At 34.6% G+C, this 16,278-nt stretch overlaps 1 protein-coding gene across 4 annotated transcripts in view; it reads left to right on the plus strand.

The window, feature by feature from the left end:
* The window catches only part of Erbb4 (erb-b2 receptor tyrosine kinase 4), a 1,086,504-nt gene that overhangs the window by 835,146 nt on the left and 235,080 nt on the right, over positions 1 to 16,278 (plus strand). For all 4 annotated transcript variants that reach the window (XM_028870095.2, XM_028870094.2, XM_028870096.2 and 1 more), the window contains exons 17-19: positions 7,514 to 7,646; positions 10,643 to 10,765; positions 14,884 to 14,982. In XM_028870095.2, coding sequence (XP_028725928.1) covers positions 7,514 to 7,646; positions 10,643 to 10,765; positions 14,884 to 14,982 — 355 coding nt within the window. The remainder of the gene's footprint in view (positions 1 to 7,513; positions 7,647 to 10,642; positions 10,766 to 14,883; positions 14,983 to 16,278) is intronic.

Consider the following 16,278-nt stretch of genomic DNA (forward strand, 5'->3'; position numbering starts at 1 on the left):
ATACAGAGCTATATCCACAGCACTTCCCCTTTCCTTTTTTTTTTTTTTTTTGTCAAAAAGGAAGATTTTAACTTTCACATAGTAACATTACATATTATAAAACAATTATTAAGCAAGAATTGCAGTTATATTATCTAGTCTATTTATCTTATACTTGTGAGTCTAAGGTTTCATATCTAACTAATCTCTTATCATAACTAAGGAAGTTATAGCTATCCAGTCTTTAACTACATCAAAGAATTCAGAAGGATATAATATTACCTGAGAAATGGGAGAAGGACAAAAGCAACTTTTGGGAGTCTTATGAGAGTAGACAGAGACAGCTAGCAGCCTGGACAGTCATCCAAAGTTCTTTTGTAAAGTTGGGGCATCTGTCTTCAGCCCACAGGCCTAGAGTCTTGTGGTCACTTCTCTCTGTGTACTGTAAAATGTCTGGCAGTTTTCTCTGCAAAGTAGGAACCTGAAGGACCATTTCACCAAGCAGAGTTCAGTGGTCACTTTCCTATTGGTCCTGCATGTCCCGTCGATCAAGAAGTCCAGGCAAGAACAGTTTCTTGCCCAAATGGCTATTTTTGCCAAGGTGAAGATAAACTCTATAGAGTGTCTTTGATGCCCATCCTACTATCTGAAGTAAATTGGTGCTGCCAGGAGCAGACATGTCTCAATGTCCAGAAAGTCTACGTTTTAAAAACATTTTAAATGCCATATTCTGTAGGTCTTTGAAGTGTTTGAAGATTACCTATCTATCTGAAATATATCTATGTATACCTAGAAGACTTAACTAACATGGCTACAAGTATGATTATCATAGATGACTAATTATCAATCTATTTCTTAATTATCCATTACAATTTTAAATGAGCTTTACAAATATAATACCTTAAACAAGAGTATAGAAATATATACATAATATAGCAAAATTAACTTTAAATTTTGTATCAATAAACTAAAGTCTATACCATTGTAAAACATTTCAAACACATTGTTCTTTAAATGTAGATTCAATAATCTACTCTTTTATTCTAACGTAACTGCATCATATCCCCTTTTCTTCTTTAGAAAGAGATCACATTTATAATCAACCTGATTTAAATAAAAATTGGTTTTTCTCTGTCCCACACCAGAGGGCTCTTCTGATATGGGACACGAGAATCTCTTAACCATTTATTTTAGTAATATGCTTGGGTTTAGAGACGGAGTGAGCCAATTCCATCTCCAAAGCCAGCTTGGTATATTTGGGGATTTGGGCATAGCTTCTCTTACTACTTCCTGCTGGAGGAGAGCACTGTATCTTATGGGGACACAAAGAAAATTTTAGGATTTTGGAGTAGTCTGTGAGGATGTATCTTCTGAGCCAGTTGCCTTGAAACTGTTCTGGATATTGGATCATCTCGGCCGTGGTGTCATTGAAGACCTTTCAGGGGGTCTTGGCTGGTCAAACCTGATGTATCTTAATCTGTAAAAAATCCATAGCCTCTGGCTTTCTGTAGAAACAAAAGCAGAGCCTCCTTTCTGAAGCAACATATCCTTAGTTCCAAATTTTGAAGTCAAGGTATTTTTAAAATAAACATATTGGCTTAATTCAACAGCTTTTAAAATCAAATGTTTTTCTGTAGTTAAAAATCTCAAAGACAACACAATTCAGATTCTCTGTGTAATATCTATCTTTATGTGGCTTATTTTTTATAGTACCTTTATTGTCTCTTTAAAGACTTTATTTTTAAAAACTATTTGTTTATATAACTGCATATATTTTTTTCTCTCTTTCAAGCCTATGCACATTTTTACACACATTGTAAACCATTTAAAGTCTTGTTCCATCTGAATCTGCCTTTTGTGTAACTATTGCTTTAAACTGCAGTGGTTAGTACTAAAGCAGAAGTCTTAGCTGTTAGCTCCACCCAAATTAGTTTTTCAACAAGGTGGAGATAATTCACCGCTAGTGTTGGGAGCCATAGTGGGTCTATGCTTCTATCCAAGCAGTGTGTAGCCCAGAAACCTCTTTTTTTTTTTTTCTGTACTAACAAAGGCTAAATCCACCACACAGCAACAGCATAATGTGTGGCTTGGAGGTGCCTCCTTCCCACCATACGGCAGGTCAAACTCGCATGCCATGAACCCGCCATAGTAACTCAAACCTGCAGGCTGCCACTAACTTGAGAGAGATAACTAGGAAGCTGTTTTTAGCTCCGTTTTACAAGCTTGTTTCTCAAGGTTTAGGTGGAAACTCTTGCCAACCTGTTGGGTGCCATTTGCAGCTGGAGTTTTCTCCAGTCCTGCCTGGCTCACGGTCAGGACAAATCTCTCTCACCCGCCACCCACAGCCAGCTGCTCAGACCCAACTGAGTAAACACACAAAGACTTATATTGCTTACAAACTATATGGCTGTGGCTCAAGATTGTAGCTATCTAGTTCTCACATCTTAAATTAACCCATATCTATAGTCTATACCTTGCCCCATGGCTCCTGGCTACCAGTATTTTACATGTCAGTACTCATGGCGGTGCCTGGCAGCCTCTCCTGACTCACCCAGAATTCTCTTCCCTACTTGTCCCGCCTATACTTCCTGCCTGGCTACTGCCAATCAGCATTTTATTTATACAGAGTGATATCCATAGCATGGGTTGGTGGCTAAGAGTGCACACTGCTCTTCCAGTGGACCTTAGTTGATTCTCAGAAACCATATCAGAGAGTGCAAAATCACCTGTCACTTTTTCACCAGGGCATTTGTCACACTTTTTTGATCTCCCTGGGCACTGAAAACATGTTCACATCCTATAGATACACACATACATATATATAGCTACAACTAAAACTAAAATCTCAAAAATACTTTGTAGAAATAATACTGGTACTCTGGCCTTAGTGCTATGTGTGTGTGTGTGTGTGTGTGTGTGTGTGTGTGTGTGTGTGTGTGTGTGTATATGTGTGTGTATGTGATCACATAATACATGAATAGTAGCATATATATATATATATATATGCACACACTTTCATATTTTTATGTATCATGTACTGTGTGTAGAGAGGGACTTTGGAGAGTGGAAGGTGTAGGCATGTATACTTTGACTTGTGTAACTTGAAGCTGCTGACTACAATGGAGAAGGATATTCTAAGATATTAAAATATTAGATATTAGATATTTGATCTTAGATATTTGATCTTAGATATAATTGATTTTATTTTGACATTAAATACACAGCATTCATCAGATCTTGTGCATGTATTAATAGACAAGGTAGTTCCCAACTGAATATTTTTATTAATTTTGGAAGTGCTTGTGTATTTAATCTAATGTGTTTCATAGTAACATTAAAGACAATTGGTTTGAGGCAGATAACCTAACTGGAACTTGGATTGGCCCAACTTTAAACCTACTTTCTGCCATGATCATGAAAAGAAAAAGGAAAAAAATCCCATAGAAATGAAAAGCTTAACACCATACAGTAATTACACTATTGTGTTATATTTGAGACTTTGAAAGTGTGAAACAAAATGTTCCCATATAAGAAGTACACCTTGTGGAGTTTATCAGGCTGTCCTGTGTTTTTTATCTCTTTAAACATGTTCTGGGCCCCATCATTTCTCTTTTAATCTTTAATGACTATAAATAAACAGCAAAGCAGTTCCAGTCTGATAAGACACATTCTGAAGACTTGTTTTCCAATTAATGAGTTTAACTTCTAAATTATTTAGTTAGGCTTCTAAAAGTAGAACTCCGTGCGACCAATTGCAAAGTACAGCATCAGTGAATATTATAAGACTGTGGGTTATTTGTTTTATCCTAACTTGGAGTATGATTTATTCAAAAATGAAGAAAAATATACCTATTTTGTAAATTTTATTAACTTTTTATTTGGGAGTAAGCTTGTTTCACTCTTAAAAATATATCATGATTTGCCCTGATAGTTTTACCAGTTAGGAAACAAAAAACAGAATACAACCACTTTTCATTTTTGAAGGATAATCATTTATTATTATAAAATAGAAGCTTAACAAAATACAAATACTTGCATTTTAGTCATAAGTTATACTGGCATCACTATATATTTTTATGATTTAATACATTTAAAGAAACAGATAAATGAAGAAAATCATATGGATATTTATAAGGAGAGAGTTTAATATATCTTCTTACATCTTATACAATAAGAGAAATAGTATGATTCAAATATAGAACTGGGCAATAATGTATATTTTAATAGGAGTAGCTTAGTTTTCAGACTGCCTCTTATCAGGTAATTGCATTTAAAACAATAAATACTTTTTATTATTTCTGTACTTTTAAATAAAATTATTAAAACCAAACTATGGGCTTTTATGTAAATTAACAAAATTTGTCTGTGGTTCAGAATTCTCATGATAGTTTCATAAGTAGTAGGGTGAGCATTAATTTCATTGTACAATTTCCAAATCACAGCATAAGTGAAGCTATCAATTAATTGTTTCCTTTTACTCCAAGTTTTTTCTTGGCGCCATGCATTATTCTTTTATACACTTGAGAATGCCAGACAGTTTCTAAAGGGCACCCAAAAAATAGACCAACCATCAAAACTACTGTTATGGATAGGGACTTGTAGAATAATTGCAGCTCTCTAACTTTTTGACCCTTTTGATCTCAATCATCTTATGTGAGCTACTTAGAGATTCATCGGACACACGGGAAGAAATCTCTCAGAGTCAGCTTGGTTTGCAATAGTAATAGATCTGGGGGAAATATACAGTAATTTAAATATGTGATTCAGCCAGTCCCATCCTGTTCTGAAGGGATCTCATAAAGAGTGAAGACTAGTCATGGATGGTGGTACACGACTGTGATCTCAGCACTCAGGAAGATAAGGCAGGGGAATCATCAGTCCCAAAACAGTTCCTAGGATACATAGTGAGGTCCTGTCTTAAAAACAAAAACAATACTTCCCCTGAGGACTGAGATCTACCTGATAGACTCAGGCCTTGCTCTGGAGGAGGTGGGAATGGGGGTGGGCTGGGGGAAGGGGAGGGGCAGGAAGGGGGAGAACAAGGGAATCTGTCGCTGTTATGTAGAACTGAATAGTATTGTAAAATAAAATAAAATAATAAAACAATAAATAAATAAAACCAAAAACCCCTAACATATATATATATATATATATATATATATGGCATAACTCTTGGTTAAACTAATGCCCCTATTGCTCTTGTACAAATCACCAGGAGTCATCAAGATTGACAGTGGTGAAACATGTGTAAATAGGATCGTGTTTAGTGTTTGATATTTTTCTCTGGAGACAGTCCCTCTGCAATGCCAACCCCACATCTCTGTGTTATTTTTAGTGTAGAAAAAGTAGTTCTTCATTTCTCAGGTTTTTTTCTTTCTGTACCATTCTTGCCAGATGGTGAGAGGAGAAAACAGTGAAGAGACACATATCAAGGAAAATAACTGTTGTGTGAAAATATTAAAAGTAAACATCACATAGAAAAACAGAAAATACATCCCACTGAGTCTGAATGTTTCATTTGAACTAGCACAGCTTTATAGTTACTCTCTACCAAAATAAGATGAGAAGGAGGGCTGTTTTTATTCTATGCAAAGATATCATCCTTAAAATACAGTCAACAGACAAAACATGGTTTCCACATTTTTAAAATGAAAAATGACAAAGTACAAGTTTTTATAATGAGTGACTTTTCACCGATATGTGAAGCAGTTAGTAGAAAAGTATGCTTTGGTTTGAAATTCTAAAGTACTTCCTAAAATATATATTTAACTGACATGTTAAAAATATGTCACAAAACACACAAAAACACATCACAATGATAAGTTTGTATTTCTGCTATAGTTTAATTTTCTCAGCAGACACTTTTATATCTTTAGAAGAATCCCATTTAGGAAAATCTAGTTGAATTATAGCTTTATAGCCTCATTTCAGTATGGTTTGAGTTGTGGGGAAGAAACCTTTAGAGTGGACAGGTTTTTAAGATTTTCTGCAGTTTCATATGACAGTACAGCAGTCATAATCTTCAAAACACATGATTTCATTTGTGGAAGTAGTTACACAGCTTTTTTTCATGAGTGCTTTAGAATTTCAATGTCTGATTTATGATCATCTACTATCATTATTTCTTTTCTATCTTTGAGCAAAAGTTTATTTTGCAAGTATACGAAATTCTTTTAGGGAATGTAGCTATACAGAAAGCATGGATATGTAATATAAAATGACTTTTATAGAATACATGAACATGAAGGAAATCATTTTTTGCCATCTCTAATGGCTTCATAGTCCAATATTTATTAGGCAATATCTTGTTTCAGTCTGGGTTATTTCCTATACCATATGAAATTAATGCACTTTAGTTTTTCAAGACAGGGTTTCTCTGTGTAGCTTTGTGCCTTTCCTGGAACTCACTTGGTAGCCCAGACTGGCCTCGAACTCACAGAGATCCGCCTGCCTCTGCCTCCCGAGTGCTGGGATTAAAGGCGTGCGCCACCACCGCCCAGCATAAATTAATGCACTTTAAAACTATGACCACCTAAAGTTCATAGATAATGGTTTACATGAGAAATGGATTTTCCAAAGGGAAAAGAATTTAGGAAAAAGTCTGAAATAATCAACTTCAAAGCTCTGTTGTTGCTAAAATACACTAGAAAAATACTTAGAGAGCAAAACTCTTTCCAATCTCTTCTTGACTTCATTTATACGTTTTAAGAAATATTTATTCCATAGCAAATTTATAAGCATGGAGCATTTAGACAAGTTTTGAATCAAAAACATATTTACCCTTGTCAGCATCACTCCAACATCTGACCCAGTGTTTTCTCTGACCAACATTGTCCTTACCAAGTTTCAAAGCACTTTTGGTAATAAGCAACTCATTACTTACACCTTTGTATTCTGGAGATGTGGTGGTTTGTATCTCTCCTAAAATACACATTTTCACTGCAGATAATAGGTTCTCAAACAGAGGTGATGTCGATAGATCTTTGGCAACATCTATGGAAAGTGTTGTGGACAGAGACTGGAGATTCTGCTGCTATCTAGGGACAGAGACCAGGGATGCTACCGAATATTGAAAATGTAGTAACCTCTAAAACACATTTGCAAAAGCCCAAAAGGTCAACAGTGCCACTGTTAAGTTAGTCTTCTTGAGATAAAATTATACGCCACAGTTGTTTATTAAAATGTACTTTTCATTTACTTGTGAAAATTAGTAAAAGTAATTTTAAACATTTCTACTCCATTGTCTTAGTGTGTGTCCCTCATTCCTTATTCAACTTTCCAATTTGTTTCCACCAAATGGCATGCTACAGTTGTTCTTCTCCAAAGATTAATTGTATGTGCATGGTTTATTATTAAAACAAAACAAAACAAACCTGCAGTTGACAAGGGAAAGGGCTTTATTAGAGCCCTGGCGGCTTTTTATTTGCTTTTCTGTGAAATGACTAGATTCATGAAGTGTGGAAAATGCCTCATGCAGCTGCTCTTCCCTTTCTCTCTTCATACTTTATTTTTATTTTTTTATTCTGGTTGACAGAACTCCACTGATTGCAGCTGGAGTCATTGGTGGGCTCTTCATCCTGGTCATCATGGCTCTGACATTTGCAGTTTATGTCAGAAGGAAGAGCATCAAAAAGAAACGAGCCTTGAGGAGATTCCTGGAGACAGAGGTAACATCTCCACTACTGTTTGTCATTAACTTGGGGTTTTCCCTTAAGTTTTACAGACATGAATGATGCTCTGTTTCCTAAGACCATTGAAAATGTAGCTTAACTTATGATGAGTTTGTATGTTACATTTTTGTACAAAGTCAGTGAAGATAGAATACATTATAAAAAAAGTAAAGACAGTAGGGTTACAGCTTGAAGAGGATGGATTGCATTGGGCTGAAGAAATTATTCTGTTGAAATTTAGAAGTAGATTTATTTTGGTCATGGAAACCACATGAGCATCTCTGGGTAAAAGATAACTAGCAGCATAGCCAGCATGTTCCTGAGGAGAGACATCTCAGTGGTAGAACTAGTAATATGTTAGAAATAAACCGAGCCAGGCGGTGGTGGTGCACTCCTTTAATCCCAGCACTTGGGAGGCAGAGCCACGTGGATCTCTGTGAGTTCCAGGGCAGCCTGGGCTACAGAGAGAGTCCCAGGAAAGGCACAAAGCTACAGAGAAACCCTGTCTCAAAAAACTCAAAACAAGCAAACAAACAAAACACACAAACAAATAACTAAATAAAAATTACCTTATCAAGAGTACAAGATATATGCATTTTAATTGTGATTATTAAATTGGTGGCCAATTATTAATTATACCTGCAGTGAAAGGCTGAGGCTTAGAGCTAAAATAACAGGAAACTTTTGACACAGTTGATGGGATGAACTTAGTATTGTATTACATATTGAGGTTATACAATTTATCCATAAATTATCAGCATTTCAATTATTTTGTCACACTGGGTTTTTTAGCATGCGTCTGATAGTCTGCATAGGAGACAAAGGAAGGATTACCACAGAAGATTTTTACAGAAGCAGAGCTTTGAGTTCCATCCTATCTTGTTCTCCTGATATTCCCCATCTGAATCTGCCTGAACAATTCAGAAGAATTCAGTGTGTCACTCTGAGTATATTTTCTTTCTGGTTCTCAAAACGGCAATCTGGCTGTTCTTTCCCTCTTAAGATTATCTGGAATGGAGATACTCATCCTTTCATAAATGAGACATATTGGAAATGGGTTATATCTTAGTTCTTTTTCCTTCAAAAGTTTCCAAACAGAAAACTGTTGCATGGCGTATGCCAAGTTATATACCAACAAATATTTCATATGCAAACTTAGGTATCACTTGCCCAAAGTGCTGAAACCTCCTCACCAATTCTGCATGTGTTTTAAAATGATTTTTATATGAAATTGTTTGTAGTGGTTCATTTAAGTTATTCATCATAGGGCTGAGAAGACAGCTCAGTTAGTAAAGTGCTTGCCTTATAAGTGTGAAGACTTGAATTCAATCTATAGATCCCACGTAAAAACTTAAAATGGTGGTGGTATGTGTTTATAATCCCAGGACAGGTACAGATGGATTCCATAGGATCATTGGTAGGATAGCTTCTTTTGCTTGACATATTCCAAGCCTGTAATATAATATCCCCCCAAAACATGGACAGTGACTGAAGTATGAAACCTTAGGTTGTCCTTTGGACTACCCCCCATGTACACATGTGTATGTACACACACACACACACACACACACACACACACACACACACACACACACACACAAACACGTTACAAATGATACATAGCATCTAAAAGAATCTGGCAATAAACTCCTGTAGAGTGGCCTTCCAAGGAAGGGAAATCTCTGATAGAGGGTTTATTTATTTATTTTTTTATGTAAAATTCAATGATTCTTTCTGAGATACTCTTTCTTGACTTCAAGGAAATTCTTAATGACCTAATTTATATATTTATAATGTAAAATATAAAAATGAGAGAATGCTAGATTTTTTGTCAAACTATCAAGAAACAGACTAATTTTATTAATAACTTTTAAGTATTTTCCTAAAATCTTTACTACGTCTGTACCCATTGAACTCAGGCCTGCTCCACTGGTTTAGTAGGCCATGATAGTGACAGAAACATGATCATAATGGCCAGGCAGGAGGGCCACAGCACAGTTAACCTTGTAAACAGACGTTTTGAAATATCACGGTGGGTCTAGACAATTTGAGTAGCAGTAGCCCTCAATGATTTCCTTATGCAGAGAATAAAACTGGCTGTTTGTTTGTTGTTTAATGTTTACTTCCTTTTAAACTAAAAAAACTGTATTTTCAAAAACTTGTTATTTCTCTTATTTGAGCATGAATTATAACATAAAATGCTATCCATAAATGTAGGCTTTGGGTGGACCAAAGCCTCTGAAGTCCATACAGCAGACTCCTTCATCCTAGTGATACAATCTAAAACTGAGGGATATCTGAGACTGTGGATAATACTAAAGTTTATATGTACAATGTTTATTCCTATACATACATAACTTTGACAGAGTTTGATTAATATATTGACTATATTAAATTAATTAGTTACTATTGATCAAATAAATCAGCTACTTTAATAAAAATATTTTAAACTTACAATTTGTTTCTGAAAACTTCCATTTATTATTTTCCAAATATAGTTGAACAAAGGTAGCTGAGATTTCAAAATGGGCAATTGTGGTTAAGGGTTGAGAACTGTAAACACTGCCTCGCCTATCCCAGTGATGACGCTTGTTCATACATCTTTCCTTTGTTCGCTCAAAGTCTTCAGCTGAATGGCATCCTAACTACAACATTCCTTTCTGATATGATCATAGCTTTTCAATAATTGTAAGTGCTCATATGGGACTATTTCTGGTTTTGTTGTAGTTTGTCTTCTTTTATTTTGTCTTTGTAATTAACATCATATCTTCTAACCAGCGTACCTCCAGTAGAATATGTGCAGAACTTGAATTCAATCAGACAAAGAACAGGTGCAGAGAAAGGATAGCACTGTGGCTGATACTACAGAAGTAGAGTTTGTCCAAGAAAAGTATCCTAGTATACTTTCCTAGAAGTGTTAGAAAAGAACAGAGGGCAAGAAGCCCAAGTGAGTATAGATGAAAGCTCCATAACCCTACGCCTTTGCTTTGCAGCTGGTAGAGCCCTTAACCCCCAGTGGCACGGCACCCAATCAAGCTCAACTGCGCATTTTGAAGGAAACAGAACTAAAGAGGGTAAAAGTCCTTGGCTCGGGAGCTTTTGGGACCGTTTACAAAGTAAGTAAACATACAGTGCATGCCATCAGTTATTTAAGTTTTGTTTCACGCTTTTAAAAATAATAGCCAAGGTAATTACTTTAGCCAACCTCATGTCCCTTTAATATTCAAAGAGAAGAATCATGTAATATTAAGGAGCTGCTGTACAGATGAATTCATTAATTTTTCTGAACAAGCTTGGATAAGTGCTGTGTTTAGAAAAGAGAAGGACTGCAGGTACTTACTCAAGTGGAGTTCACTGAGTGCCCTTTGAGACCCTTTCAATATTGACTTCTCTTTGGCAAATTTCCATGTGTTTCCCAAATGCTCTGCCACAACCTGCTTATCTTTACCTTAGTCTTTGGTTCCTGATCTTCCAGAACTTTTTGGGCAACCTCCCACAATCCTTGGCTGTTCTTTCCGTTCTTTTATCCTAAAATCTACCAATCGATCACTTAAAATCCATATGAATATGCTAGCATATTTGTAAGATCACAAGGTTATAACAATTTTTTGCCCAACTGATTATATATATAATTTAGTATTTATGTTAGTGGTTTTGATGACCTTGCCATTTTGTAAAAAAGAAAAATAACTATATGAGAAATTGAGATCAGAGAAGACAAAAGGATAATACCATTAATTTTCAAAGAGAGTTACTTTTGGAAAGGGAAAACTCAACTGGTGATGTCTATATATTTACTTATTTAGCTAAATTACAAGTCTAATCCAGAGGCCAGCCCAACATTAACTGTGGTGAAATTTATTTTAATGATAAATAACAAAATAAGGAAACTCTCCTGGGTTAATAGTGAGGCTGTTTTGTAACAGCCATTGGTCAATTCACAAAATTTACATTTGCAGCTTACTGTATATTTCTAACTTATATATTAATTCCTTATTTTTATGAACACATGATTAAGGTAGATAGGAATTTAAGAATTTTACATTTCAAGATCTCAGTGTTTTCTGTAGTTAAATGATTTAAGTTGATGTGGTGATATTTGTAATTCAAAACTTAGGAGTCTAAGCCAGGGGAATTATTTGAGTTGAAATGTTTGAGACCACTCAAGACATTTAGTGAAACAATGACAAATCAATGAAACAATGTCTCAAAAAAAATAAAATAATGATTTATTTACTAGAACAATATAAATGACTGTAATGTAGACTTAAATTTTCCTTTCGTAGGTGTTTGAAAATATTCTCATCACTATAAAACCTTCTAAGATCCAACTGCAAAAGTTCCCCTATCATTTTAGTGTGCATATTTTGTCCAGTTAAATCATTAACTGGGTGTCCAATTTGCACAGATTCTACTTTAGGCTGACTTTGTCTTTCTGATCTTCAAATTCTTTGTAAGTTCAAAGAACAGAAGTTACCCTTTATATATATTGAAATTATACTAGAAAAAGGCACAGATTATGTAATTTTATAATTAAAATTTTAATCTAATTTTGTCCCAATATTTAATAATTTCAATTTGTATATATTTTAATGAAAAATACACAAAATTATTTGCACTAATACATTCATGATTCCAAATTCTATCTTAAATAAAGATGTTGAAAGGAACTAATTGAATCATTACTGTTCTACTGCCTATCTCTTGGTATTACTTCATTACCATATATATGCCTTCCAATCATCTATATAAAGATTCCCTGGCTTCCACTAGCCCAATAAGTCATCTGATAATTGCTTGACATTTCATTTCTTTTCTTTTTTTTTTTGGTTTTTCGAGACAGGGTTTCTCTGTGTAGCTTTGAGCCTTTCCTGGGACTCACTTGGTAGCCCAGGCTGGCCTCGAACTCACAGAGATCCGCCTGGCTCTGCCTCCCGAGTGCTGGGATTAAAGGCGTGCGTCACCACCGCCCGGCGACGTTTCATTTCTATAGATATGTATGAGGGTTTCCTAGCTAAACTATAGGAAAGTCAAAAGAAAGCACTTAGAAATTCCTTCCCTTATGTTTCATGATAATCATTTCTACACGTCTTGTTAACAAAATTGAAAGTATGTAGACAAACGTGTGTTTATAGAAAACTTATTTTTGATTAAGAAATTTTTTTTATTCATTCCACATACCAAGCACAGGAGACCCCTCCCTCATCCCTCCTCTTGCTCTCCTGCAGCTTTGTTTCATAAATTTATTTGAATTGTATGCTTGAAATATGTGTTGCAGCTCTATGTTTTAATAAATGTATCATGCATTGTAAGACATATTGTCTTAAACTATAAAAAGCTATTCGTGGGCACACAAATGCCAATGACCTGGGTACTTATTTGGTCATTTTTTCTTCCTAACTGAAACTATGCTATGTTTCAGCAAAAAATATTAGGACCAATATGGGCATAAGTATAGTCAAATTCCTTGCATTTTGTCTATAAAGTATGGCTAAACTTTTTTTCAAAAGTGGTACAAATTAATTCACACTGAATTTATATTCTTATTTTAAAACTACACTTTAGGAATATTTTAATATTGATGCTGTTGCTTTATAAAGTAACTCCCTATGTGGTTATTTTATTGAATAATGATAAGCATGTTCTCTGCCCTAGATACTATCTCTGATAAAATATAGCCTGGGGTTTTGGGTTCTTGGGTTTCCCACCCCCCTACTTCTGCTTCAATACACTTTTACAAAATTATACCACAGGTAATTTATGTTATTATTTTTCATTTGACACATACATTTCCCTATTGACCCTGCTTAAGTCAAACATAACCATAAATCTCATCCCAAGGTTTAAAGCACTTTTCTTCACTGTTATTACTATTCAACAGCTCTTGGGTTTGTGTCTCCTCTATTACTCCAATTTAGGGTAATACAAATACATTTACTTAAGCCATGTGTCCAAAGTGAAAACTTTCTTCCTATTGCTGTCACCTGCTGATGTTGAAAAAGAAGGTAGAGCTACAGCCTAGAGCTTCCCCCTTTCATCTTAAAGTTCAAACTGTCATAAGTAGTCTTGAGATTCTTCCCTGTTATGGGCTCATAAGTCCGTCTGAATTCTTTTTGGACTATATGCTTCAAAAAATGTCATCCTTAATCCATGCATTCTTATCTGTCCTATCAAAATTATTGTACTCATTTAGATGTTTAACTTTACTCAGAAACAGTCTTATTTAATCTTGTATCTTGAAAGTCTACATTTTTAATATTGTCCTAATCCATAAATACTGCAATTAAGTTGATAAGAAGACAGAATTGTCGATGGTCAATATAAGTATTTTATTTGTACCCGGAGACAAAAATAATTAATATACAGAATTTAATAACATAGATAAGTTACTGTGAATTACATATGCCCTAGAACTTGTCCTTGAGTCTTATTTTCAAAATAATAACCTCTGAAATTTAATTCCTATTCCATCTGAACTTGAGAAACATGTTATTTTACTTTTTAGTTAAAGAATAATCAGGTAATATTGAAGCTTAAAAGAAATATAATTTTTACCTAATCATATTTTATAAGTTATTGTTTAGACATGAAGTTTTCCATACTTTGTTGCTAAATATAGCTACTCTTGAGAGTGAAAGAATACTTAATTTGTCTTGAACCAAAGTTGGTGATATCATCCAAATAAGATATAACTTATACTCTATCCTCTGTTAATTCTCTCTTCAATGTGCAAAGCTTTTTACAAGAAGCAAACAAATTAATCTTAAACAGACATTGAACACTATGAAAATAGAAATCATATCTAATTCATCTGTTATGAAATTAGACCACAAACACATACAACACATAACAGATGCTGAAGAAAAGTTTATTGTTTAAAAGAAATTAGAACTCAGAGCTTACCCATTGGTTGTCCAGTGCCAAATGGTCTGGTCTGAAAAAGTACATACAAGTAATATTATCTGTATTGAACAGGTTATATTTAAGAAAAAAAATGTCCATGCATGCAATAACAAGTTATGAAAAAGTAGCCAATGAACTTGAAGGAGAGTGTGGAGGGATATATGGGAGGCTTGATGGGAGGAAAGAGAAGGCAGAAGTGTTGTAATTATAAGATAATCTCTAAAATGAAATAATATAAAATTAAAAGTTGTGTGGTCAAATCAAATTACATTCTGCTATAAAATATTATGTAATCTCAATATAGAATTAATCTGGTATTTTTTCCTTAAAGGGTATTTGGGTGCCTGAAGGTGAAACAGTGAAAATTCCCGTGGCTATTAAAATCCTCAATGAGACAACTGGCCCCAAAGCCAATGTGGAGTTCATGGATGTAAGTACACAAACACATAGTTGTATTTTTGTTTACTGTTAAATAGAGTGTTTGAAAATAAAGTGATAAAAAGACCAACCACCTTTCAAAGCTTCTTCTCTGAAAATGTAATAATCTCATACTTAGAGTTTTAAGATCCCTTTACATTATATTATACCTTTAAAATTGTCCCTAATTTGCAGCTGTCTGCTACAGCTGTACTCTCCAATTGCTTTGGGAACACAAAGATATTTGTAATTCCCATGTTGAATTTCCTGCTGTGAATCAAGCATGTGATTTTCATTTTATTTAAAATAATAATCAGACAGAAATGAATTTATTAAACACAGTTACAACAGTATCAAAACACCTGGCTGGGGACAATAGTAAGTCATTCTTATAAGTCATTCTTTATAAGCACTGTCTTATTGAGTGCTTATAAAGTACTAAACCTGTTCTAAATATCATTGACAAAGTCTGCAATAGGTTCCCAGAAGTGTTTAAATAACTTACAAATAATATTTTGTCTCACTTGGGTGATGGAACAGACCAAGTTAACCCAAGGTTAGCCCAGATTGCAAAGTGGAAAAATGATGCCTAGAGACTTTCAATTCAGTCAGCCAAGACTGACTAGACATGTTTTCTTACAAAGCAGAGAACAATGAGGATTAACATGTCTTGTCTTCACTGTGGCAACTCCTCAGCTCTGCCCTTTCTGGTTGGAAAGCAGGCCTAGATAATTAAGACAAAACAATTTGTGAATGAATCTGCAGGACTCCAACAAAATATCCAATAAACAAGATGGGGAGCGTGTTTGGTTTTAAGAGCAGACCCAGCTCTAAGGACCACAAGTGCAATAACCACAAGAATGGCATTTTGGGAGTTTGAGGATGCTTGGAAAAATTAATCAGGATGCTTTACTTCCTGAATTTATAATTTATTGAGCTAAGAAACAACCAAGTTAGTGTTCCAGTTAGTCTTTCCTATATTTCAACAGGAACCTAACTAAAACTTAAGTTCTCAAGTGATATTTACTCTTTTCAATTCAGATTCATCAAACAGGACTATGGTAAAAGCTTCAACTACAGAATAAAAAAAAAGGTGAATGAATAAAAGTACTTGATGAGGTCAATCAGAACTTGAAGATTTCCCTCAGCAAAAGTTGTAGATTGTGCTGTTCGAATTTTAGAGAGAAGGGTGGAATAAAATTATATGTGTAGCCTGCTGTTATTTTTTTCACATTGAACACAAGATATCTTACTAGGGATTCTGGAATAGATCCATATACATTCTTTCTATGTCTTTTAGCATAATGTC

Source organism: Peromyscus leucopus, chromosome 13 (genome assembly GCF_004664715.2).
Source record: "Peromyscus leucopus breed LL Stock chromosome 13, UCI_PerLeu_2.1, whole genome shotgun sequence".
NCBI classification, from domain to species: domain Eukaryota; kingdom Metazoa; phylum Chordata; class Mammalia; order Rodentia; family Cricetidae; genus Peromyscus; species Peromyscus leucopus.